General features: G+C 39.4%; 2 protein-coding genes across 7 annotated transcripts; both read left to right on the forward strand.

Moving 5' to 3' along the window:
* Nucleotides 1–3,516: 3,516 nt before the first annotated feature.
* On the forward strand, nt 3,517–7,688 carry LOC122997423 (phosphoglycerate mutase 1-like). The gene is made up of 4 exons (XM_044373536.1): nt 3,517–3,819; nt 4,568–4,842; nt 5,545–5,725; nt 6,015–7,688. Exons 1-4 carry the CDS (start codon nt 3,681–3,683, stop codon nt 6,182–6,184), a joined length of 765 nt encoding a protein of 254 aa, XP_044229471.1. The 5' UTR covers nt 3,517–3,680; the 3' UTR covers nt 6,185–7,688.
* Nucleotides 7,689–8,229: 541 nt separating this feature from the next.
* slf2 (SMC5-SMC6 complex localization factor 2) lies at nt 8,230–24,166 on the forward strand. Of its 6 annotated transcripts, none has more exons than XM_044372785.1 (22): nt 8,230–8,385; nt 9,070–9,104; nt 10,540–11,087; nt 11,247–11,495; nt 12,449–12,494; nt 13,910–15,366; nt 15,494–15,576; nt 15,671–15,784; nt 17,214–17,381; nt 17,958–18,063; nt 18,143–18,230; nt 18,344–18,485; nt 18,623–18,710; nt 18,839–19,015; nt 19,180–19,274; nt 19,419–19,506; nt 19,638–19,760; nt 19,924–20,001; nt 20,159–20,245; nt 21,931–21,999; nt 22,151–22,819; nt 22,859–24,166. In XM_044372785.1, exons 1-22 carry the CDS (start codon nt 8,351–8,353, stop codon nt 23,129–23,131), a joined length of 4,818 nt encoding a protein of 1,605 aa, XP_044228720.1. In that variant the 5' UTR covers nt 8,230–8,350; the 3' UTR covers nt 23,132–24,166. The 6 variants fall into 6 exon arrangements, with proteins under 6 accessions (XP_044228720.1, XP_044228721.1, XP_044228722.1 ...); XM_044372786.1 differs by having other exon boundaries at nt 22,151–22,510; nt 22,550–24,166; XM_044372787.1 differs by having other exon boundaries at nt 22,151–22,448; nt 22,488–24,166.
* The last annotated feature ends 1,481 nt before the right edge of the window (nt 24,167–25,647 follow it).

The raw sequence follows: 25,647 nt of genomic DNA on the forward strand, positions 1-25,647 counted from the left end.
ACTCAAGTAGAAGATCTCAGTACTTCTTCCACCGCTGACTATGATAAGAATGAATGTTCATCATCTTCAACATTTTAGGATTTCTTCTATACTCAGCATTATTCAGCAGGAATCATTCAGATGAAGAAATACCCATATTTTAAAACTATAATCCAAACATCTTTTTTTCTTGTGCACAGCTTGGCCCCTCACTTCAGAAGACTTTCTCAGACTTTACTGAACCAGGTGTCTGTTCTTGGTTATTTGAACACATTCAGCAGCTGTCCAGCACTGGAATTGCCCCATCATTCTTACCCACCCAAACTCTGGGGCATTGCTTTATCCTACCTGATTGAGTCTGACTCTTTTCCTGCTGACGGTCCTCGTCTGCATGAGGCTACAAGTACGCACATGAAACATGAAAACACAGACGCACGCACACAGCAGCGCAGCGCCCTGTTAACCACACTTTCATCAGATACTGCTGCGATGCACATTCCACTGCAGAGGAAAGGGGAAAGAGGGGCTGGGAAAACAGATGGAGACAGACAGAACAAGTGAATGAGCAGGGGGAAAAAAGGTAAGCGGTGAGAGGGAACAACAGTGCAAAAATGTCTCCAAAGATCCACTAGGAATCACAGATTGACATTTCCTGTCTGTGTAAAGCATGAATTGGCACAGTGTTCCAGGCGTGGAAGGCCTTGTAGTTTGCCTCTGATACTCGCCAGTGTATAGTTTCCGAACATAGTGACTGGGATTACTGATTTCACATCTGTTGCAGCAGACGATACTTCTGAATGGGCACAGTGTTCATGTGTTGTGTGAGGGCAATGGCAGGCAGTGGTGGGAAATGATGATAGCTATTTATAGAACCTTGAAAATACCACAGCTTCCTTCACTTTGCCAATCCTCAGCAAGATGTTGAGAGTTTGTTACAGACTGGATGAGTTTGAGAGAAAAAAGGGAGGGGGAAGTTTTTGGTCCCTGGGGGATGAATTCATTAATTTCTGACATTTACTGATGCAGGGCATGCACTCCCAACTTACGTCATTCGTCACCTGTAATGTTTACCTCACAAAAACATCATTTCAAAGAGGGAACTGGAAGTGATGATGAATTTTCCCATGACTGAAATCCAAGGTAAGAGACTCCAAAAAAGGAAAAGTCATTACAAATACTGCATCTTTAGAGCGGTGTACGCGGACACACACTGGGAAGTAAAACAAACATTCCTTCCAAGCATGGATCATGGAGTTCCTGATAATAGCTCTCATGGCTCAGAGCTGTTTCCCAACGACACTTTTCCCACAGTTTTCACACACAGAAGCGCATACAATCTCTGTTGTAAGTAAAAACAGCAGATTCACAAGCATATTTTCTCTAGCCATGTTAAAATATTCTGTTTTTAAAAGTGGCAAATGTGTTTGCAGTATTCAACATATTACAACCAGGTCTATATTGCTGCAATTATGCATAGCAGTTTTGGTACAGTACAGAACATAGTAAAGATGTAAAGATCCAGGGTGGAAACAGTGTTCCACAGGAAAAAAATGTAATGAGGAACAAAAACAAGGCAGCAAAGGTATGAAGTTCCAGACAACATAGTTTCTGATCGACCTCATATCACCAAATGAGGTGATATGAAGTCAATTATATTTGTTTGAGCCCAGTTTGCTTTTGCTTATTTTTTCATGCTTGTCCAGACGTGATCCACTGCTGCAGAGGATATACTCATGCTCCTTACTCTAGCTCTACTCTAACTCAGTACTCGAGACTGTGAACAATGACTGAATTTACTCACTAGGGGGCACAATCCAGTTACACAGAACATCCACTAGACTAAGAGTCTTTTATTACTTGCCCTCTAAACTTTTCACTCCATGCTCTGATGCAATGATAGACAATATCCTTCAGGAGTCTGTAGAAAAGACATGAAGGTTACATTTAAGTCAAATACTTGCTCCTCTGCCAGTGCTTTTCATATCAGCAGCTGAACATTATAAATTGTTCTCCTAATGACTTGATGCAGCGTAATCATAATTTGCTGCATAATATGGTTATTACAACAGAGGTTCAACTCAGTTTTAGAACATTTCCACCCTCTCTGTCCCCTGGCCTGCATGAAACCGATCAACTGGTCAAAACCAAAACTGGCACTAAATATCTTTTAGACAGCAGCTACAACTGCAGAAGCCCACTAGATTAACTACAACTTTTCAACTACAAAACATATGCAATTAAAACAAATATTCACACAAAATACATAATCAGAAGCAGAAGAAAATGTTGGTATTTTACAATTAGCATTATACTGATCCAATACCATCATGGGCTGGTCGAACACAGAGGATGGAGTAAATGAAGGATTCTTCTTCTATATGTCTCGTTTGGAGTTCAAGCAGTGTAAAATAAGTATTATTATATATGCTGTACATATAGTATTACCAAGGTTTGTATTACAACCTGAGGTATTGTTTGCCAATATGCAACACATACAGCATGTAATACCTTAATCAAAGCTCCCCCAAAAGAGGACCAAAATGCAAATGAGTACAACAGACCAACCACTTTTCCTTGTAACATTTTCTTTCAATACATTGCACCTTAGATCTCCTACACCAGCCTCCTCTACTTTCTCTAATATACTTCTGACTTGCAAAAGCACCATTTCTCCTTAACTTTACTTTTTTATCTAGTAGTCTACTTCTCTAAATGCACATTACATTACTGTTACAGTTGTGTCATTCATATAATTTTGACATTCGAAGCTTTAAGCATATTATAAGCTTATAGTAGTAGGTAGTAGGGTAATTATAGTTGAAGGTCTATTGTCCTGCTACACCACCTACAGATGAAAAGGAAGAAAAGCAACAGTTGGATGACAGGAAGAAAGGAGATAGCCTAAAATGTACAGATATTTCGAGCAGTGACATAATTAAATGCGAGGAATTCTCTTAACAGGTTTTCTTGTCAAGTACATGCTTCAAAATACCTACCTGGGTTCATGTGAAGCTAAAGTCTTTATGCATCTACTTTTTTCTTCTCTCACATTAATATAGATAGATAGATAGATAGATAGATAGATAGATAGATAGATAGATAGATAGATAGATAGATAGATAGATAGATTGTTTGGTACAGCACTGTAGCTCAGTTCCAGTGCAAAAAGAGAAAGAAAGAGAAAACAAGCAAACAGACACTATAAACCATTACAACACACACAAGGAAATACGTGAATGTGAGAGCATGTACGAATATGTATGATATATACAGTTCAGTCCAGTCTCAGTTCAGCTCAGTGCTTACAGAGCATACAGGTCAGTATATGGGATCTTATGGCAAGGGGATAGATAGATAGATAGTGGATAGATAGATGTGGGGTAACAGAGGAACACAATGAAAAGTCAATAAAGCACAATGCACAGGATGAAGGTCAGGAATCGGTCCCCGCTGCTGACACCCACCGCTGCCATTGGTTGAAAAATGACTGAGGTGAAATCTGATTGGATGTAAAAACCAGGAAGTGGGGGAGTAACCAATCCTCGGGATAAAAATCCTCACAGCTTTTCCAGAAGCGAGAGGACTTGTTTGTTTCTCTGGAGTGAGGAGTTCTCTATTTAACACCCTCAGGGTTTAAATATCTTGAAATTAACAGGTTTTCATCTGTTTTATCGGTCGACCCTGACATATTATTATCGACCATGGCTGCCTACAAGATAGTGTTGATACGCCACGGAGAGAGCAACTGGAACCAGGAGAATCGCTTCTGCGGCTGGTTCGATGCAGATCTGAGCGCAACCGGGGAGAAAGAGGCGATGAGAGGCGGACAGGCCCTGAAAGGTGAGCAGTTAATTCATTTTCATTCATCATCCACTATAAGGTCTCTGACACACTGTAGGCCAATGCACGGCTACCGTTGCATAATCCCCTCTGCATCAGACCGCCCCCCGAGTGAGTCAGGAATATGTGCAAGATGTGCAAACGTGCAGAAGCCATGCCTTTATGTGGCTGCACTGGAGCACTATTCACTACAGAGCTGTATCATGTCCACAATGAGAATTAACAATTTCTCATAGAAAGTGTAATTATATAACCACCACAAGTCTTTCACCCCAGACCAGAACAGCCTGCATAAAAGGAAAGAAGGAAAAAAGCCTCTCTTGCATTTCTGGGTCCATTATATTAATTGGTGACCGACCATCCATCTGACTTGTTCTTTTACAGCAGAGGAACAGGGTGATATATTGGTTAGCCCACACTGAGAGCAGCTGTGACAAACCGCAATGTTGATGCAAAACATCTTTAGTTTTCAGTGAACATTGAGCCTCTTCGTGGTATAAAAGTTTTCTTTAGTGCAATAAGTGCAGACGTGTTAATCCCCAGACATTGCGGAGGCTTTGCAAATTAAACAACAGAAACAGGGTGGAGTTTTTTTAAATTGAAAAAAAAAAAAATGAATTGGAGTTATGAATGTGGGCTTTTCTGTGTCTACCTGAGAGCAAACACCTCATTAAAATACTCTTGTGTGTGTCTTCTTTAAACTGTCAAAGTGCATTAAATTAAACTCGGGTGTCTCTGAAACTCACAGATGCCGGCTTCGAGTTTGACATATGTTACACCTCTGTGCTGAAGAGGGCTATCAGGACGCTGTGGCTGGTCCTGGGCAGCATTGATCAGATGTGGGTGCCGGTGCATCGGACCTGGCGGCTCAATGAGCGCCATTACGGAGGCCTCACAGGACTTAACAAGGCCGAAACAGCTGCCAAGCACGGAGAGGCTCAAGTGAAGATCTGGAGGCGCTCGTTTGACATCCCTCCTCCCTCCATGGGCCCAGACCATGACTACTACACTATTATCAGCAAGGTAAGATATGGATATCTATAGTACATGCTCTCAACCAAAGAGCTTTGTCGGCCTGTGAGGAAAGTAATGATTGAGTACATATTGAATAGGGCATAACAAAGAGGAGGCATGACTAAGCTTTACAAACTACTGTGCCTCCATGAATGAGTGAAATCAGCTGAGGTGATATCAGTCTGGAGTGTCACAAGCACTAATGTTGATTTAAGGTTTTGCGTGTCTGTCCTTTGTCTGCAGCACAATCAGCTAGATTATTCAAGTGTTTTACACTTACAGCAGTGATATAGTCCTTTACTATTGGGCAGCTATTGCCTAATGGCATGTCCAAGGTGAGTTAATATATGACTGGCAGGCACAAGTTCTTCTGGGTTCAAGTTCAAAGTTCAGTCAAGGTGGAAACAAGCAGTACTGACAGGCATTCACAAGCTGACATATATTTAACTTAAACTGGCTAATTGTAAATCAAAGAGAATAAGTGATTGTGTCATAAGAAGGTCGTTAAGGTAGCTGATTCTTCGTGCCTTCAGATGACAATGAACACTGCAAATAGATCTCACATTACATCAATTCATTCATGTTCAGAATCACTACTACTAGTAGCTTGAATTTTGGCCCTATCTATTCCTAAATAAGTATACAACTAGTTTCTAAGGATTCAAAAGAAAGAGATCCAGAGTTTCTTTGCTATCTATGTCTTTTTTGTAGGATCGTCGCTATGCAGACTTGACTGAGGACCAGCTTCCTTCCTGTGAGAGCCTGAAGGACACCATTGCGCGGGCGCTGCCCTTCTGGAACGAGGAGATCGCACCTCAGATCAAAAAGGGGAAGAGAGTGCTCATTGCTGCTCACGGAAACAGTCTGAGAGGCATTGTTAAGCACCTTGAGGGTGAGTGGCACTTAAGAGATTAAATACAGAGCTCTGAATAGTAATAAAAAGCAAAACCTCTTATTACTGACTCGGCAGTTGATGACGTGTTGCTGAGCTCTGATTATTGTTTTCTTGATGAACAAATATAGGTTGTTCACTGCAAGACATAAGAAAATTCAAGTTCTTTGCCAAAGTACAATTTTTTTGTTGTCATTTACTCAAACTATGTTGTCAAAAATCTTGATAAAAAACCTGCAAATTCACTAACTTTTACATATAACTCTTCTTTTTGTGCTCCCACCTGTAGGAATGTCTGATGAAGCCATCATGGAACTGAACCTGCCTACAGGAATCCCCATTCTCTACGAGCTGGACAAGAACCTGAAGCCTGTGAAGCCGATGCAGTTCCTTGGAGATGAGGAGACTGTTCGCAAAGCCATGGAGGCTGTGGCTGCTCAGGGAAAGGCCAAGAAGTAAAGCAACAGAAAAGCCAACTCTGTGTATGATGGTGTAGGTCATCCCTAACAACTGGCCTCAGATTAGTGTTTTTCCTAAATCCTAATTTATTTTGGATTGTAATACATGAGAATACTATAGATTGTTGTCAAGGCAACCTCACTATACTTGCACAGTGCAGGGATAGTACATGGTGGACGATTGGGATATATTAGGGCTAGGGGAGCAATACCTCTCAAGAGATTGTAAAGAAAATGGCCCATTAATAACCTTTTTCAGAAAGTATTGTTGAACTAAAATGAATAGTATTGCTGTTAAAGGCAGTTTATCTGTGCACTTGAACATTTAATATTATAATAGCAATTTTACCAATTTAAAAATTATTGTTTAAAACAGATAATATATATATATATTTTTGTTCTTTTTGAGAAAGACAGAAGTCTTTGGTTTTGGTGTCCAAGGCTGGAAAGCTGACTGTCAGGGTAAATTTTAAATAAGGCAATTACAGAAAGAAATCACTCTGCGGCAGCCAGCTATAAAAACACAGGCTACAGTATTAGTTTTGATGCTGCGCACACATCCAAAGTTGACAATGAAATTTTGACAAAATTGTGTGGAATGAGTGGACTCAACCTGTGATACAGGACTCCTCTTCTTGTGGCCTCTTGTTTGCCTTTGCTTACACTGTATGTTTATTTGAGATGCAGTATTTCAAATGCACCGATGGTGGTAAGGAAGTTCTGCCTACGTGTGTCTGATCATGATGACTTCATCATTAACCTGCCCAGGACACCATTAGAGACTTTTACCTGATTAAATAAAGAAAGAAGAATGGAATGAAAATTATTTATTAGATGACTTAAGGTAGTGGGATATTGTAGTCTATTATAATTTAATTTAGAAGATACTTTGATGAATTTTATTTACACTCAATGGCCATTTTTAGATTTAGATATTTTTTAACATGAAAGGGACCGCTGCAAAGGGTGCACAACTTCTGTCACTGTCACAGTATTTACTGTATTTGATGCATTCCACTGATAAAGGGATGTAATTTTGCAATCTCTTGAGAGCAGGACGGGACAGTTATGACAGCTGAAATGTCTATTTGTCTTATTTTCTCTGCCTATGAATGGCATTTGTGCAGTGCATGGTGTCGCTGTCCTTGTTGTGTCTGACAATTTGTATTTTTCTCTTTGTCTTTCATCAAGTTTAGTCCAAATTTAATGGTGCTCTGCATTGCTATCAGTACTGCACTGTATAATTGTCAAATCCAGTATTTGAATTTTAATCCCCCAGTTTCACAGTTACTCTGTTTGACCACATTTGGTCTGTCTTTGCCTCTTGGTGTCATAGTATTTATGTGCCTCCAGCCTATTCCTAAAATGCTTACAGCATTTGGTGCGGATATCCTATTGTGTCTTAAAGTATTGCAATTCTTCTTTTTAAAATGTAATTCCATCTGTGTTGGTTAAATGTACACTGAAAGCCGATGTAATAAATGTACAATTATGTGCAAATCTAATGCTTATGTGTCTGTTTGTCTTGTCTGGATGAGTTTTTATTGTCTTTATTTTATTCTCTTTGGTATTTTTCCCATCTGGTGTTTGGATTTACTAAAATTAAGTCTAGCTTGTGGTCAAACTGTTTACTTGCCTCCGCTCATATTTACTTACTGAACAAATTTCGGCTGATTTCTCTAAGCTGACCAGGCCATTGTTTGTCAAGTTTTGACAAAAGTGTTATTGTCAGTTGTGAAATAATCATATTTTTAAAGAAATGTGTACCACTCTCAAACCAACCAACCAATGGGAAACATGTAAATATAAAACAAAATATAAATGTTGCTAGTTTAGTCTACAAAAATGATCAATACTGGCTCTGAACGACCACTGACTATGTCAAATCTGCCATATTTTGTAAATACCCGAAGGTGACGATAGACGAGCCATGAGAAATATCAGAAAGTAAAAATTCATCTGAAAACTTCAGCGCATGTCTTCAGAAAAATCTGAATATCCCTTTAAAGTGACGTACGGGTGGACTCCAAGTTCCATAATGCATTTCGTGTGGTTACAGTTGGTCTTATGCGGTTACAGGCGGGAGAAGATCACACACTGATAAGTGGGGCTCTGAGCCCGTTATTTGCGCTGTCTGCGGTTATAGACAGGCTTCCTGACCCTCAAAATGAGAAAAGCAACAGAAAACCAAGGAGACACTCGGTAAGAGAAGCGACGGACTTTTGTTTGCGCTCCGTTGCTATGTTGTAAGAGCGTTAGGCAGCTAGCTTAACAGCGCACTTCCTGAAACAACGACTTGCTAATATTCATTTTTTGTTAAAGTTAGCCAGACACTGAGTCAGACCGTTGTGTTATATTTGCTCTGAGAGTGCCTAGCTGATTACTTTGAGTACGGTTGTCCTGAACGTGACCCTGTAACGACGTATAATGAGCTAATAACACTGCCATGTTGTTAAAACTATGTAAACATCACCCTCATAATATTGTTAGTTTCCTTGCTAACGTTAACAGCTAGCTATAAGTTAGATATTTTTTTCTGCGCTGAAAACATTTATAGTTGTGTTACTTTGTGAACGCCTCAGGTGGTAGCGACTGCTGAACAATATGATAATGTAAAAACGACATAAGCCCACGTTAAAGTTAGTCTGACGCTCCAAAACATTTGCTGCTGCGTAGCATGCTGTGATTGGTAGCCAAGCACAAACGGACTGGCAGGTGTCTTCCTCCTGTTGGCTCCTCGTAGGGCTAGTGTTAGGTATGTCAACCACAGATATGATGTCTGCTTCTTTCCCTTAATGTTGTTTGAAAACTGCACCTCTAAGTTGTATTATTGTCGTCCTGGCGACAAAACTAAGAACACTTCCCCCTTCTCTGGCTTTCTTGCAGAACACTTGCAGAATACTTCTCGCCGAGGAGTAAAGGTGGGTCAAAGTGTCAATCATGTGTCAATGTCTCGGGGAAAATAACAAAGTAGGCAGGGCACAAAAGTAGCGCCAGCCACCAGACAAAGCTGTTAAAATAGCTGCATGTGGCTGGTAGATTTGCTTCACTCACTGCTCACTGTTTTGGTCATAGTATTTATGTGTCTACAGGCTATTCCTAAAATGCCTACAGCAGTTGGTTTGAATATCCTATTGTGTCTTAAAGTATTGCCAAGCCCCCTGTGTTGGTTAAATCTACCCTGAAAGCTAGTCAATCAAGTGTTGATGTCTCAGAAAATAACAACATAGGTTATTTGTTGGTTTTACATCTGAATTTTCATGCTGCACTTTAACTTACTGTGTAGGGGAAGCAGCATCATTGTCTGAATAATTTTTCTAACATAGCTGGATGTTTTTATTGGATCGACCCAACTAAAACTAAAAACTAAAACTCTGTAATACAGTAATTTTACATTTGCACATTACACGTACCGTTAATACTGTTTTTTCATACTGTGAACTTTTACACATTCCTTGTTAATATCTTGTATTATTCCATATGTCTTCTCACTTAGAATACATTTTTACCATATTTACGATATCTCACATTTTAATTGTAAATTTTTATTTATATAGTTAGTTGTAGTTGTCATTTTTGAGGTTGTAAATTGTGCTGCTGTTGAATTGTACCACGTGTGGCTATAGGTGTTTGTTTTTTGTCCACCCCATTTATATCAATGAGCATAGGCAAAATATTTGATTTGAATATTTACTAGAGCTGCAACTATTAGTCGATCAACAGAATCGCCAATCGAAATGAATCGCCAACTATTTTGATCATTTTTTTGAGTAGGTCTGCAACCAAGGATTATTTTCATTGTCGATTAATCTATCGATTAGTTGTTTGGGCCATAAAATGTCTGAAAAAGGTGATAAATGTCAATCACTATTTCCCAAAGCCCAAGATGAAGTCCTCAAATGTCTCGTTTTGTCCCAACCAACAGTCCACAACACAAAGGTGTTCACTTTACTATCATAGACGATTAAAGAAACCAGAACCAGTCGAGCTATTTGGGTGTGCCTGTGAAATCTAGAAATGGCAAACACAGAATGCAGCAACATACAGCTCAAATTCAGACAGGATCTTAGCATTGCCTTCTTCATTGAGAAAATTCACAACAGATGGACATAAAGGGATATATGCTTGTAACCCAAAGAAACAATTGAACTGTTTCTGCTAAAATAATGTAACAAGAAGAATCTCCTTGTGTCAGACGGCATTACAAAGAAAAATGTGGCATGATAAGCTGCAGCTATTAGCATCATGGGCCCTGGCTGGCTGACAAATGACATGTTCAGCCCTGTTCGCACTTTAGCATTCGATGGCACCACATATTTAAGTAAACTATAATGTCATGTTTCTTCTGTGTTTTAGTAAAAGACCTCACACTCCAGCAGAACTCCCTACCACATTTCACATCTTTCCTCCAGGAGACTGTAATGAAGCCCTCTCAGGTCCCTAACCGGCTTTCTCACCCGCCACCCAGGAGAATGGGAATATTTCCAGTTCAAAGCCCTGAGCTGTGCCACACAGACAGACTGGGTCCACCGCGGCCATATCCTCATCCTGTTGGACCGATACATTCATCAGGATTTGTTCCAAACGGCCCACTTAATTTTGGGACCCGGGCAGTTAGGCCACTGTCTATGCCAAGGGACAGACTGGATCCTGCTCAACCCCCAGGGTCAAACTGTTCACCACAACTTATTCCAGTCAGCCAAACAAACATTGGTGCGTCCTATAATAAGCCACCACCCTCGCCTTCAAGGATGTTTCACCATGCACCCCCTCATTCAAGGAAGGATTTAAGCAACCACTCTCTGCCCTCCCACATCAGGAGAGATCAAGTGACAGAATCCACGGTCACCTTATCTAACTCAGGAAGGAAAAATGCAACAGTACAACAACAAGACTTAACCAAGGTATTGTTTTCTTCTTTTTTTCTTCTTCTTGTTTTGGCCATTAGTGAAACCTGAATTCGTCACTGATTTTAAAAAAAAAAAAAAAAAAAAAAAAAAAAAAATCTTGTTTATGATCTGTGCTTTAGTAAGTCATGTGATGCTGAATTCTTACTATATTAGGCTCAATCCAATGATGTAAGGAGTCCCATACAAACCATCCAGCTGCACAGGCCTCCTATGACCCTGTCAGTCACCCCCAGAAAAGTTCAGGATGTTTGCTCACTGTCACTAGCTGACTCAGAGTCCCGGAGGCCTTGTACCAGCCAGTGGCCCCAGAGGGGCTACCACCCTTCTATGAGTACCCAGTCCTCTGACAGGAGTAGAGGTTCAAGTTTACCTATGATGCACAGCCCTGTTGCCCCTTACCAGGTAAAGTGTGTTATATGTTAAATGACACATTAAGGTCATTTGGGGCTTTGGTAATAGATTTTGAGCTGTTTGTCTCTTCATAACAATGCAAGCCCATTCTCAAGCCAAGTTTGTGGAGCTGAAGCCACCTTGTATGTTGCGAGGCAGAGAAATGTCATGAAAGCCCGGTGTGTTGTTCTCAGCCCTAGTTGTAAGATTTTTAATACAAAGATACAGGTGATTTTGCTCTAAAATTAGACTGAATTGCCATTTTGTTTCACGTCATTATTCAGTGTGACATCAGTTTCATGTTAGCTGTTTTTGTGGTGGGTGTTGTTATATTGCCCCTAACCTATCAGCAGTGAGGGATGTATCCATCCTACCAACGTCACTCAATGCAGACGCTGCATTAGTGGTTGCTGGAAATGGTTAATGTAACGTTTTTCATGTGGATCAGAGAACTATGACAATTAAAGAGTCTTTAGTGCTGTAATAACAATCTGTATAGCTGCATAGATCTCATCTAGTCTTATTGCCATTTTTCTGGCTTTGCCACAGGTAGAAGATGTCCCTGTTCTAATCCTGCCAACAAAGCTCTGATTGACCTGGTTGTTTTTCCAATAAGGGAAACAGTTGTCCATAAACACAACACCAGAACTTTTCAAGATGTTGGCAGTGATTAACAGGCCTGTAAACAGGCTGCGGCTGGTTGGCTACAAGCTGACAAATTTTAGATAAGTTCAAAATCATTTGCCTACTGTTGTGTAAGTCAGTTTACTTACTTTATATAATTGGCTTTCTCTTGTAAACATTGAAATTTGAAAATTGAACAGTTAGTTATTTTAAATCATTATAACTCATGACTCAGGTGTAGCTCAGTCAGAATATGTGATGTATAGTTACGCTGTCATTGCTGTTGAAAAGTCACAGGAGGAAACCTGCATCTGAAGGAGTCACTTTCTTTCTTCTTTTAGGACCAGTATCATAAACGAACGCCTTCAAGTGAAAAGTTCATTCCAGGTAATATTGTCTAAGTAAATTACTGCACTACTAAGGCCATATCCACACTAATAGGTTTTCGTTTTAAAACGCAAAACTTTTGCTATGTTTACGCCAAGTGTCCACACTACTCCGGCGTTTTCCAACCCCTAAAATGGAGAGTTATGAGAAAACTCCGGGATTGCATTTTAGTCTGGATGGGCACAAATGGAGACTTTTGAAAACAATGGCGCAGAGACCCACGTTCGTTTCCTGATTGGGTCACAACTTGTCCTTCCCTGATTCGTTACGCCCCTATCACAAGACCTTTTTCCAGAAGAAAACAAATGACATCAGCCTTGACTACCAGCAGTTACTTAGTTAATTCAACAAGGATAGCAAATTATAGCTGTTGCTGACCTTGTTGTCTATGCTACATAGCAGCTGTTGTGCAGTTAAACTATTCATTTTATAACGCTACACATGCCTACATGCGCCGGAGGCAAGCTATTATTCCAAGTGTATGTGAAAATTCATGTGATATGCGTTTTTCAGGCGAGTTAGTATGGATGGAGATGATTTCTGAAATGGTGCTAAAATGCTTGTGTGGACGGAGATCGTTTTTGTTTTAAAATGAAAATGTATTAGTGTGGACGTAGCCTAAATGTATATGTAACTTTGCTTTGGTAGTTATTTGACAAATGAACATAAACTTCAAATGTAAAGCCTAAAGGTCAGTACACATTGCAATCTACAAAATGGTTTTCACAATTTCTTTTTTTTTTAAATGCTTACATGGACATTCTAACAGCTTTTCCATTTTCTTACTCATAGATCTGCAGTCTGTAACCTTGCAACCTGCAGTGATAGCAAGCAGAGGGGTGTTTAGTTTGTAAAGTTGATTCCATCTTGTAGTTTCAGTACTGTGAAAATGTCATTGATCTGTAGAAAATGTTATTTTACTTGAGTGATGATAGATAGATAGATAACGCTGCGATTATCAGCTGGTCTGGCCACTCAAAAAGTGTATTGACATTTCTTAACAGCAGATAATAATGAGACGCAATGCTGCCATCTCACATTTACAAGAATAATGTATAAAAAAAATTGAGCTTTAATAAGAATATCCACTTGAATCTTTCCTAAACCTGCCCTCAGTCCTTATTGTTTATATCATGTTTTCTCTACTACAGTGCTCACATTACTTACTTACTAGGTACTGTATGAAGGCTGTTCTGGCACTTGTACTCTTAACAAGTTGCTAAATACCTGAAAACAAAATGTGAGCTTGAACTGTTAGTTACATGCCGCATATTACTCTTGGTAATAGGTTATAATGCATGGGTAAATATGTAATAAAGCACTCAGTTTTTTACATGGTAGTATAGTAAACTCTGACATTGGTTAACACTGAATGTTGGTAAAAGATATATATATTTCTGTCTTTCTGTCTCCAGTTGTGGACTTGAATAGCACATCTCAGAAGCGGCGCAGGGAGTCTGAGGCCTCTGACGACAGTGCCAAGAAACTGTGTCTTCAGGATGCAAACTCTGGCAAAGCACAAACACGTAAACCAACTGCTGGCAACTCACTCAGCTCTTCTCTGGTGCCGCCATCGAGGAATTCCTCAGGCTTGGAACCCTTGCCCAAAACCACAGATGGCCATCTGCGCACAGAACCGGCATGTGGCCAGTCAACATGCTTGGAACCATCACCAACATCCTGCACATCACTGTCACCCAAACCTTGTGTAAAAAGACAACCATCAATGGGGGCAAAGCAGGCCTATATAAATTCCAATCAGAATTATGTTGTCAAGTTAACAGATGTAAGATCACCAAAGCCAGGTGGAGAAATTTTGAGGAAAAGAGGTGAGGAAAACGATAAAAGGTGTAAATCAAGCACTTTGTTATCCTCTGAGATCCCCCAGAAGCACGCTGGTAGCTCACCTCATGTTCAGTTAGGGAGCCACCACTCCGGTCATAATCATAATAATACCTCACCCTCACCAGTCAGGACCCTGAGCAAAGTTAAGCATATGAAGGAGACTAGAAAGTCAGACAATAGCACTCCCAAGCCAGTCTCAAAATCAAACTCAGGTTCTCTGAGGCGCACGATAGAACGGAACAAAATATCCCACCCACGAAGACCTGTAGTAATAGCTGATGATATAGGTGACCTTTTCACCCCTGATCTCACGACCTATGTTGTCTGCCCTGCACCTAAGACTGCAAAACCCAAGGTTGATGGGGGACCAATGAAATCACCCTCCTCAGAAAAAAGTTGTTCATCCAGCACTGTGGCCACCTCCAGCGCCCCAATTACTGGATCCTTGTGTCGCAAAGCTCAAAACTCCACAGGAACTGTTTCCCCACATGCAGCGGATACGACAATCCCCTTTTTATCAAGCCCACAAGTCTCCTTGCCAGCTGTGTCTTTAGAGCGGGTAAAACTTGAAACTTTACTATCCTTTTCCCCTAAAGACAGTGAACTCAGAAACAGTCCCATCACTTCTTCAAGCAGGCAGCTTAAGGATGAGAGTGTTAAAACTGATGAGAAACACAAACCACTCCTCCCCAACGATGTGAGACCATGTGCTTTAAAGACAGACACTGCTGCCTCCGAACAAACCTCGACATCTCATTATTTTCAGTCCACACTGTTGGAGAGGCAGGCAGGTGAAAGGGATAGACAGCAGGTGTATAAAGAGGATCCTATAGACGTGGAGCTGGACCTAGGCCTGAGCTTTGCGTTAGATATGGATCTAACTCAGAGCTCCCATAGCAGTGACGAGGAGCAGCTGCTTTCCTTTCAGGAGATGATGGAGCGTGTTACCAAACCTCCAGATACACCAGAGAAGGGAGCCTTCTCAGAGCCTAGTACACCTGGACATGACATCCGCCAGTCAAAAACTGTAAGTTTGGTTTGCTGTTGTTATACGTGAGACAGTGATGGAGTGAGAATTGTATGGTAGCCAACTCACTGAGCTGTGTGAGCGGTAAAACTCAACTTGTATGTGTTGTCTGTTGTGTTTTCTACAGCTGCCGTTGCCATCCACCACAAAGTCGGGCATCTACAAGAATAACCTTGACCAGATGCTGAAGGAAATAAACACCAATAAGAAGTATATTATTCTGAAAATGTTACTTTTTTAATTTGAGCTACAGTAGCTGCAGATGAGGGGAGTTAACTTTCTCAACATGCTTTTTGTCCATCAGAGCTAAAGAGATTGAGACAGAACTTTTAACTGCATGTAAAGAGGACCTGTTGAGGATAGCTGAATATGAGGAGGCCGAGGAGAACTGCGAGGAGGGCATCTCCACTGAACAACAGTAAGGCATTCAGGAGCACACTGACACATCCACACAGTGTTACTTCCTGTTTAATGGTTAACGTTCTTTCTCAGACAGAGAATGGGGGTGTGGTTAAAAGACTGAATCACTGTGACATCACGCTAACAACAAAAACAGTCACTTATGGGTAGACAACCGGTGGTTGATTTGAATTGCAGATATATGGGAAATCGGCAAAATTGTTTATATCTGTTGTCATTTTCAGCCATAACTGTAACATAATAACAGTTTAATGTGATAACGACAGCTTAGCAAACGGAAAGCTCTTCTTCAGGAAATATCTGAATGGTTCAGAGCATCACGACATGAACACACATCACCATAAATCTGCTGCCAAATACAGATGGTCTAGGTTTTTTCATCAGTTAGTTACTATAATAACAATAGAAAAAATTAAAGAAACTGATCTGGTGAAGCCGTTTATATGATTATATCAGACTGACGCTATTTCAGCAATAATTCTAATGTATCTCACCTCGTACATGGTCACATAGTTTAGTAATTAATGTGATTAAGTGTTTGCACCATAATGTGTTTCAAGGACAAAACATGAGATGCTACTTTTATTAAAAAGAAAGTTGGAAAAGAGGCTGAAGAGCTCTGCTAACCCGATGTCTCCTTCATAAAAAGCAAGATATTAAGTTATAACTGACCAATCTGATGTGTGTAGAGGTGTGTGTGGTTATTCTGTAGCAGCCTGGTGTCGTTTTCAGGTGATTTAATGAAGATAAACACAGTGAACGGCTGTGCGTAACGGCACTGTGCTCTTGCGCGGCACTTCTCAGAGGCTGTGGGTTTATCAACATATCAGCCCTGCTGTCTTCAGATGCTGCAGGGATTTAATGAACTGGAGGAGAAGCTTTTCATACAGTATAAAGCAGCTGCGGATAGCAGATACTGTAAGAGTGACCCACATTCATTTATAGATCAATGCAGACTGATTTACTGACTTTCCTGCTTTAACTGCATTAAACGTTATTTTCTGTGCTGATTTTGGTTGGAGTGTTTAATTAAAATAAATTATTTATATTTTAAGCATTAACCCGTTGTTGCAGCATGTTTGCAGCAAGTAATAGTTTGAAACACAGGCGCTTGATACTAAATCAGTAGCCTGTGTGATGCTCACAAAAACAAAGGGATTTTATGAGGATGACGTGTGACTGCAGCGCTCTACTATAGTCATATGTCATCGTTCCGTTTTATCCACAACTTAAACTTTTGAACTTTGACCTCAAAATTAAGTTATTTGTCAAAAAATATTTGGTAAACTGTGCGGCTAATCAACATTGCCAGGAAATAACTGACAATGTGAAATAAAATATGAAATATCTGAAAAATGCCAAAATATACCGGAGGGGGCTTTAACTGTAATCTGCATTTTATGTTTTTGTTGTAATTTGTTTCTTAGGGAATTCCTGCAGCGCTACTCATTGATGTCCAGTGCAATCAAGGAGGTGCCTCCAGGAGAAGTAGTGTTCAACCTGGAGAAATTTGGCCGGATCTTCAACCAGGATACGCTGCAGCTCAGGCGATGCATGGCCAATCCACAGGGCACAGCACAGAAAACACTTCTTTGGTGAGCTGTGTTTTTGTGTATACTGTATATATATATATATATATGTGAAGGTCCAGAACAACAAATTCTCAACAACTTAAGATTTGATTGCCATGAAATTTGACATGGATAACCATTGTCCCCAGAGAATGATTCATAAATATTTTGTTGACCCCTCTGACCTTTTGTTCAGCTCAAAGTTTCCTTTGACCAACATTTTTGCCTCTGCAAAGCATAATATATATATCAAAATATAATTGTCAAGGTTTTTTTTCCCCTTTTTGCTCAACGCTAAGGCCAATATGTCAACTTTGCACGCAAAATATTTCATAATCAGCTGATTGTAACAAAATTCGCCGAGCACATTTATGCTCCCAAGGAGATGGACCCTTTTGATTTTTAATGACACTTCGGCCTCCTTCAGGACAAACTAAATATTTAGCTTCACCACTGTAAAGGTAACTCAGTTCCATCCAGTAGCTTTGTATTGTGAGATGTATTGATCATTGCAGCCACTGCTGGTCATTAGCAAAGCTTGTTTGTCTTGTGGTTTGTCTTGCTAAATAATTAATTCCCCTTATTTTTCTCCTCCATCAGGTCCAGCCCTGCTCAACTGAGGTTGCATCTGAATATCGGATTGTTCCAGGAAGCGTACGACTGTCGCTCACCCTGTCCAACTCAGGTTACCCGTTTCCTATTCAAGGTAGGCCCCACATGCACTTGCAGATAATTTGAGTCAAAATATTTGTGATGTAGTACTAAACCTTTTTCTATCTTATCAGATGATGTCAGTCCATACTGAGAGGATGGTTTCTGAAAAGATACTACAAGTTCTCTGTGATATCGCCTGCACTGCTGCTTATCAGATAGGTCAGTGTCTTCCTTTTTTTTTTTTTCCCACCGCAGACTTTTTCTATTTCGTTGTTTCAAGCTGTGAAGACATATTAAAAGACGTCTTTTTTGCTGTGCGTATGTTTCCTCAGTGAAAAATGGAAGCCAGCAGTTTAACGTGTGGGTGCCCGGTTTGGCTGATGTGACGTTGGTCCTGATGAATATGGGAGTTGCATTTGTTACTCTTTTCCCTTTTGAAAGTCTGCAGCCTCCATTCACAGAGGGAGATCTACTGTAAGTGCCACACCTGTTCATAGGATCACTCAGTGTTTTCTTCAATTCCTATTTTAAAAGCTTTAGATCTGAGCTCAGAGTTATTTATTCGATGCATTTTTAATTTCATGCAGTTGAATTTCTGTGTGTTTATGTAGGGAGGATGTCTATATCAAAAGTGAAAGTCCCTCCAGCAACAAGGAGCAGGGCATTTTCCCTGAACACAACTGTAACAACATCTTGAAGGTGAGACAGATTAGGAAACAGATGTGTGTTTGCTCTCATGTCCTTGACAAAGAAGCAGAGGAAGCAAAACTTTACATTTTTTCAAATAATTCACTGCTTGGTTGTCTCTCTTGTGTTGTTGTATGCAGTACCTGGATTACTGTATGGGCCTGTGTCCACGGGCCTACAGCGACAACGAGCTGCTGTTGCTGCTAACTGTGGTGGGCAGGATGGGCCTGGACACTCGGCTCATCCTCCAGTCAAGTGTGGAACTTTACCCTCTACAGTATAAAATTGTGAACAACATCAGGGACTGGGACACCATGGTCAGTTCTTGATTTTCAAAAATTGTTGAGAAATAATGAGAATTACAGATTAGATTATCCCGTTAGAGCACAAGTTTGCATTCTAGCAGCTGTATTTCACCTTTAAAACATGATCCTGTTACCTCTTGTGAATTTAGTCACTGAGTTATTTAAAATGTCTTTAGCTACCCAGAATCTGTCTGGCTCTGACTGATCTGACAGATGACCACCACAACATGTGCCTGCTAGTTCAACTGCTGCCTGACAACACACGTGGAAAGTAAGTGTTCTTATTTTCCTTTTTTTTTTTTTTATCTGGTCTCCATTTTTTTCTCCCAATGAGTGATTGTTTTTGGATGTTTCATTTCATTGCATTGATTTTAAAATAACACATTTTAAAAAGCATTCATTTTTGTTTGTTTAGGCAACTGCGACGACATCTCAGTCTGTCCATGATCTCTAAACTGTTAGATGGAACTTGTACGTACAGACCTACAGAAAAAGAGTTTCAGGTATGACCTACAACTAGTCAGTTCCCGTTAGATCCCGGCAGTTGAAATATGTACATTTGTAATATGGGAATATGTTTTTTTCGGCTTAAATAATCTATAGTTCTCCCCTTCTTGTTCTGTGCGGTGCTTAGCTCTTGGAACTGAGGCCGTACCTGCACCGTATGCAACCCTCCACCCTTCTCCGAGGCATGCTGAACTCCTCCAGCAGGAGTCAGAAAGAGAAAGAGGAGGACATGGCCATCCTAGATCAGCAGGTGAGCATATGGTTAATACCTTGAACTTAAATTTTTTTAAACGTTTACTCTTGTGTTTCTTACATGTAATTAAATGAAAATTTTAGCTGATTATTGTGAGGAAATAAATGTAATTTTCAGATTTTTCTGATGCAAGTTTCTTTCCATTTATTGTGTGTTTCAGGCTTACTACCTCTGCTACAGCCTCCTGACTTTGGCAAATGAAGCCTCCAATTTTCAGTTCTTCCCAGCTCGACAGAAGGTATGGCTTGTCCTAAAGTCTCTCCTGTTCTTTCTGGTTTCAGTCACTGGGTATTATTAAGTTATTTTATCATGTGGGATTTAAACATCTGAGGATGATGATATCTGTTTGCTTTGTGTTAATGTTGCTTTGCCTTTTTTTTTTTTGTGGCTCTCAGGAGCAGCTGCTGTTTTTGAGCTCTGAGCTGGAAATGCATATTAAATGTGACATCAGAGAGAGTGAGAAGTGTCTTTACCGGAGTAAGGTGAGCATGATTTCAAGTTGAACTCGGGGTATTTTGTGTGTGTGTGTGTGTGTGTGTGTGTGTGTGTATTTTGATGTAGATCCAGGTGCAGTATGAAAACATTTTCTAAACCACAGCAGCCTTGGTGGAGGTCTGCACTTTGCTTGCTGTCAAGTTTAAGCTTTGGTTTGCAGCCAGGCATTAAACACATGAATCACATGAATAGACTAATGACTACAGACAGCAAAGATCAAAAGTCAAAAACATTGTAAAGCTGTAGTGGAACTATCTGACCTTCCACCTGCTTCAACATCTTGTTAAACCAGTTTCTCAAAGCTTGTCGTCACCAACTGGTGGTCTGAGGTCATTCAGTTTAAAAAAAACTATATTGAAGTTAGTGGCAGCAGTATCCTTCAAAAGTTAATGCACATTTATCAATTTTATCACAAAAATTGTTATCGTTATTGTTAAATCTCAAGTAAAAGCTGTTTGAGTCATTCATCAGCTGCTCCTCAGAAGTAATGCCATGCAGAGAAACTATATTGCACTTATTGTGTAGATATATTAGATTCTTGTCATGCCATGCAGACTTGTGGTCATAACTAATGCATTTTTATGTTCAAGTACTGCGTAATTACAGCATAAGTAGTTTTGTCTCTGCAGCCTTTTAAACCCAAAGCAAACAGGTTTGTTATTAATTGGTAAAAGTTACACTGTCCACCACAAAATTTAGATCATCAATACTATTAGATGAGCCTGAAAGAGAGACCAGTCACGATATCAAAGCACCGATGCAGAGGAAGAGAAAATATATACAGGCGGGAATATTTGGGGGAATTCCCTCAGCAAGTCTTACTGATACAGGCAGTAGTTGCATGTCAGTTATTCAATTTACTATCAGATAAGAAAACCAGCAAATGTTCATATTTGAGAAGCTGGAACCAGTGGATTTATAGCATTTTTTCTTAAATAATTATATAAACAATCGGTTATCATGATTGCTGATCAATTTTCAGTTGATCAACTAAGTCATTAATTGACTAATCGTTTCAGCTGTCAAAAGTCAGATGTTCTTGCACAACACTCGCTGCTGTATGTGACATTTTAGCTCTGCACTGTAGCATATTTTGATTATGCTTATCTTACTCAAATACCTCCCAGAAACTGGGCCACAGATTGATTTACTAAAGTGAATATGTGAAAATTATTTTCATGATCTGTGTCGACACTGATGACACTGACTCATCATTGCTGACTTGGTTTCATGATGCAATAACAGGAGCCAATCACTTCGCCAGGTTCACTGCCTAGATTAGAGCTGCAACTATTGGTCGATTGACAGAAAATGAATCAGCAACCATTTTGATTATCAGTTAATCATTTTAGTCATTTTTCAAACAAAAAATAACAAACATCATCTGGTTCCTGCTTCTTAAAGGTGAGGATGTGTTGTTATTTTTCGACAATCATGTCAGTGAATTGAATATCTTTAACTCTGGACTGTTGGTTGGACAAAAATTTAAGAAATTGAGGGCATCAGCATGGGCTCTAAGAAATTGTGAATGGCACTTTTTGTTTAACATTTCATACACAAGATTAATCAAAAATATAGATGACAGATTGATCAATAATGAAAATAATTGTTAGTTGCAGCCTGACTCTAGATGCAGTGTGGTATGTCCTCTAACTTCCTACTCTACCTCCAGGTAAAGGACCTGGTGGCCAGGATCTACACCAAGTGGCAGATGCTCCTTCAGAGGACCAGGCCTCTCCATGTACAGTAGTCACACACTCTTATATGAATACTTTATTTACACTGTTTTTTTGCCTATTAAAAAGTCATAGCAGTAGTCAGTTAAAATAGACTCCAATAAAACGCAGCGATTATATGATTCTCATTTGTAATGCTGTACTTTCCTCCTGTAGGGTAAGCTGTATGATTATTGGGAGCCTCCGCCTGTGGACATATTGATCAGCAGCCAGGAAGAGCAGGAGATGGACATCAGTGATGGGGAGGGTACTGTGAATGAGGAAAATACTGCGATGGAGGAAGATGAAGAGGAGGGAACCAGTGGAGTTGAAGAGAATGAGGTTGCAATGGTTGCTGAGGAGAAGAAGGAAAAGGAGAAGGAGGGAGATGATACAATAGTTGACACAAACAAGGAGAAGGAAGGAGAGGATACAGTTGATGACACAAACAAGGAGAGGGAGAAGAAAGGAGATGATACAGTTGATGACACAGACAAGGAGAAGGAAGGAGAAGATACAGTTGATGACACAAACAAGGAGAAGGAAGGAGAAGATACAATAGATGGCACAAACAAGGAGAGGGAGAAGAAAGGAGATGATACAATAGATGACACAAACAAGGAGAGGGAGAAGAAAGGAGATGATACAATAGATGACACAAACAAGGAGAAGGAGAAAAAAGGAGATGATACAGTAGATGTCACAAACAAGGAGAAGGAGAAGGAAGGAGACGATACAGTAGATGTCACAAACAAGGAGAAGGAGAAGAAAGGAGACGATACAGTAGATGTCACAAACAAGGAGAAGGAGAAGAAAGGAGATGATACAGTAGATGACACAAACAAGGAGAAGGAAGGAGACGATACAGTAGATGTCACAAACAAGGAGAAGGAGAAGGAAGGAGATGATACAGTAGATGGCACAAACAAGACAGGGAATGACATGACTCAGAATGAAAGGCTAGAAGAAATTGAGGGAGGCGATGCAATTAATGACAAAAGTATAACAGACAAAGCAGTAGAACCGGTATCTGAGGCGTTGAACCAAGAGATGCCAGAGATGGAGTGTCAAGCAACAGAAGAGCAAATAGATGCTGATAGTGTAGAACGTACCGAGGGGGAGACTGAAAATCTTATCATAACAGGAAGCAGCATGTGATTTTGTGTCATTGAGACTTTTTATTTGTTTTCAGGGCATTAATTGCCACTGCCTTAATGTTAAGCTCAATTTGCACTCTGAGTTTTGTTTTCTACAATGAATAAAGACAAATTGCAGTTGTATATTTATGAATATAACAAATTTAGAGCAGATCAGAGTTTTTTTGAGGGCTGGAGCCTCATTTATTTTTGGTTAGTGCCACACAAGTAAGAAAATACTGATTTAATATGTGTGTTTTTTGGAAAATCTTGTAGTTGTGTTCATAAAATTTTGTAATTTCTCAAAAACGGTTCATAATTTATTGATGTCAGTCAAAGCTGACTGTATGTATATGTGTAGTTATATTGTTCTGCAAATCTGCCCCCAGAAGAAACATGCTTAAATATTTTTAGCTGGACCGGCCACAGACCAGCCCTTTAACCCTGAATATCTGTCACTCAGCAGCCACACATTTCTCTGTTTACTGTCGTCTCAGGTTGTACATTTACTGCCACATCGACAACTTATTGCTGGTTCAAACCTGTGTCCAATCAGTTGCACTACTGTCTCAGATTTTGTTCAAATCCTGTCTATATCAAGAATGGGCCCCAAAAGCAAGGCCTATATGCCATTGTATTTTAATAAGGCCCTAGATTTGGGTAAAAGTGCAAAATTCCTAAACAAGTGGCATTTAGGGTACCACAAACCCACATCTTTGCACCAATATGATATTGGTCATTATTCTTTCTTCAAATACAATCTTTATTTAATTGTATTTGAAGAAAAAGTAATGGAGGTGTTCTTGTTTGCCTGGCCTGTACAATTATAGGAGAAACACTGCAATATGTTTAGAAGAAGTTATCAGTTCAGAAATAGGAGCTAAGTGTCCCAGTAAGACATGACAGTTGACAGTTGAGCCATTGTTAATTTTATTATTTACACCTGTACATGTCCTGCTATGACATGCTGAAAATATCCTCTCTGAAAAAGGCCTATTTAATTAACTTCGTTAAAAGATTTACAGATGCATGTTATCTTGTTAAAAGTCTTGATCAAGACTGTTTGTTGATTTATTGTCATAATTTTATTGGGTGCATTTTGTTAAATTTCCCTTTTGGGGAAATATTTTTTTAATGATTAAAAATACTTTTTTATAGCTGTTGCCAAATATAAAAAATAAATTTTGTTTACGTTTTACCAGAACTCTTCATTGCCTTTTATAAGACATCTCAGGTAAAATGTAAAAGTAGTAAATGGTCTACAGCAGACCTACCAATATTAACAATATTGATATATTAATAATCTAGATAATATAAAGCAACACAGCTAATGTATTTATGAAAGCATTCACAACTTTGAAAATCACTTAAGCCAAATACAAATCCAAAAAATGCTACAGAATTTGTAATGACTGGTTTAAAATTATAAGTCATACTTTGGGTTAGCATAGATACACGACACATTTGATGTTTTTCATTTACATGAAATTTTAACCCTCCTTACCGAACTGGATTTTGCTCTGCACATACAGCTTGTGTGCTGTATATCTTTGTCAACTTGTGAGTCCAAGATTGTCACATTTTCTTGCACTAATTTTGCTATTTTGTCACAAGGAATTACTGCCTTTAAATAAATAGTAGAATTAAAAAGGAGAATAGTAAAACTAGGGGTAATTCTTAAGCAACATTTTTAGCACAAACCATAAATAATTCCTCATAAAATCACTACTGATTAATTGTACTCCTTGTAACCATCATGTGGTTTGAGCTGATTTTCAGACATGAGAACATGAATCCAAGGAAATGTGAAATGTTAGTTATGGACTTCAGTGGGTTTGTATCAAGTGTGGGTGTTCATTCTTCATGGTAATTATGGTCCAGACTTACTGGATTCAATGGTGTAGGGATGTGATGTGATACACAGCCAGAGGACATTTCAAATTTTTGAAACATAATAGTATTTCTGCTGAAGAGCCTCAAAATGACATTTAGGTTTATGTCAGATACTTGTCTTCTGCATTTAAGACTTTATTGTCCCACAGGGAAATTTACCTTGAACACACAATGCTAAAACTTTTTTCTTAAAAATTCCTTCAGAGATTATATTCACAATATTCAGAAGTGTTCAATCTCTGTAGTTATTGAGCTCACTCTGAGCACTCGTCTGTTATACATTAGTGAAATAAAGTAAATAATGGAGGGCAGACGTGTCAGAATGATACAAATAAGCTTCTATGATGAAAATATGGTTGATAGAGCCAACAGCTAGTGAGAACCAACAACTAGAAAACAAACAAAAACTCTTGAATTTTTAAAATTTTCCGGACAAAATGACAGAAATGTCACAAGAATGAGGGAGTGAAGCGAAGGGGTAAGTTAAGTAAGAAATATACAGTGGGCTTCTGTTGCTGTACGTGTGAATAGTAGTGAGAACTCAAGTGGTTTTAAATGGATTAAAATGAGTGAAAATGGATCTTAAATTACTTAGATGGGTATGTGTGACAGTCACAGGTAATCACCGACAAAAACTGAGATGAA

Source organism: Thunnus albacares, chromosome 14 (genome assembly GCF_914725855.1).
Source record: "Thunnus albacares chromosome 14, fThuAlb1.1, whole genome shotgun sequence".
Taxonomy (NCBI): Eukaryota; Metazoa; Chordata; class Actinopteri; order Scombriformes; family Scombridae; genus Thunnus; species Thunnus albacares.

What these genes read in the sequence shown, in the direction of transcription:
- slf2 (XM_044372784.1), top strand. Translation starts at nt 8,351, where the DNA reads ATGAGAAAAGCAACAGAAAACCAAGGAGACACTCG. An exon ending in GGCATCTCCACTGAACAACA is followed by an intron (nt 15,785 to 17,213) that starts GTAAGGCATTCA and finishes TTTGTTTCTTAG; the next exon opens with GGAATTCCTGCAGCGCTACT. An exon ending in AGTGTCTTTACCGGAGTAAG is followed by an intron (nt 20,246 to 21,930) that starts GTGAGCATGATT and finishes CTCTACCTCCAG; the next exon opens with GTAAAGGACCTGGTGGCCAG.
- LOC122997423 (XM_044373536.1), top strand. Translation starts at nt 3,681, where the DNA reads ATGGCTGCCTACAAGATAGTGTTGATACGCCACGGAGAGAGCAACTGG. An exon ending in AGGCGGACAGGCCCTGAAAG is followed by an intron (nt 3,820 to 4,567) that starts GTGAGCAGTTAA and finishes TGAAACTCACAG; the next exon opens with ATGCCGGCTTCGAGTTTGAC. An exon ending in CATTGTTAAGCACCTTGAGG is followed by an intron (nt 5,726 to 6,014) that starts GTGAGTGGCACT and finishes TCCCACCTGTAG; the next exon opens with GAATGTCTGATGAAGCCATC.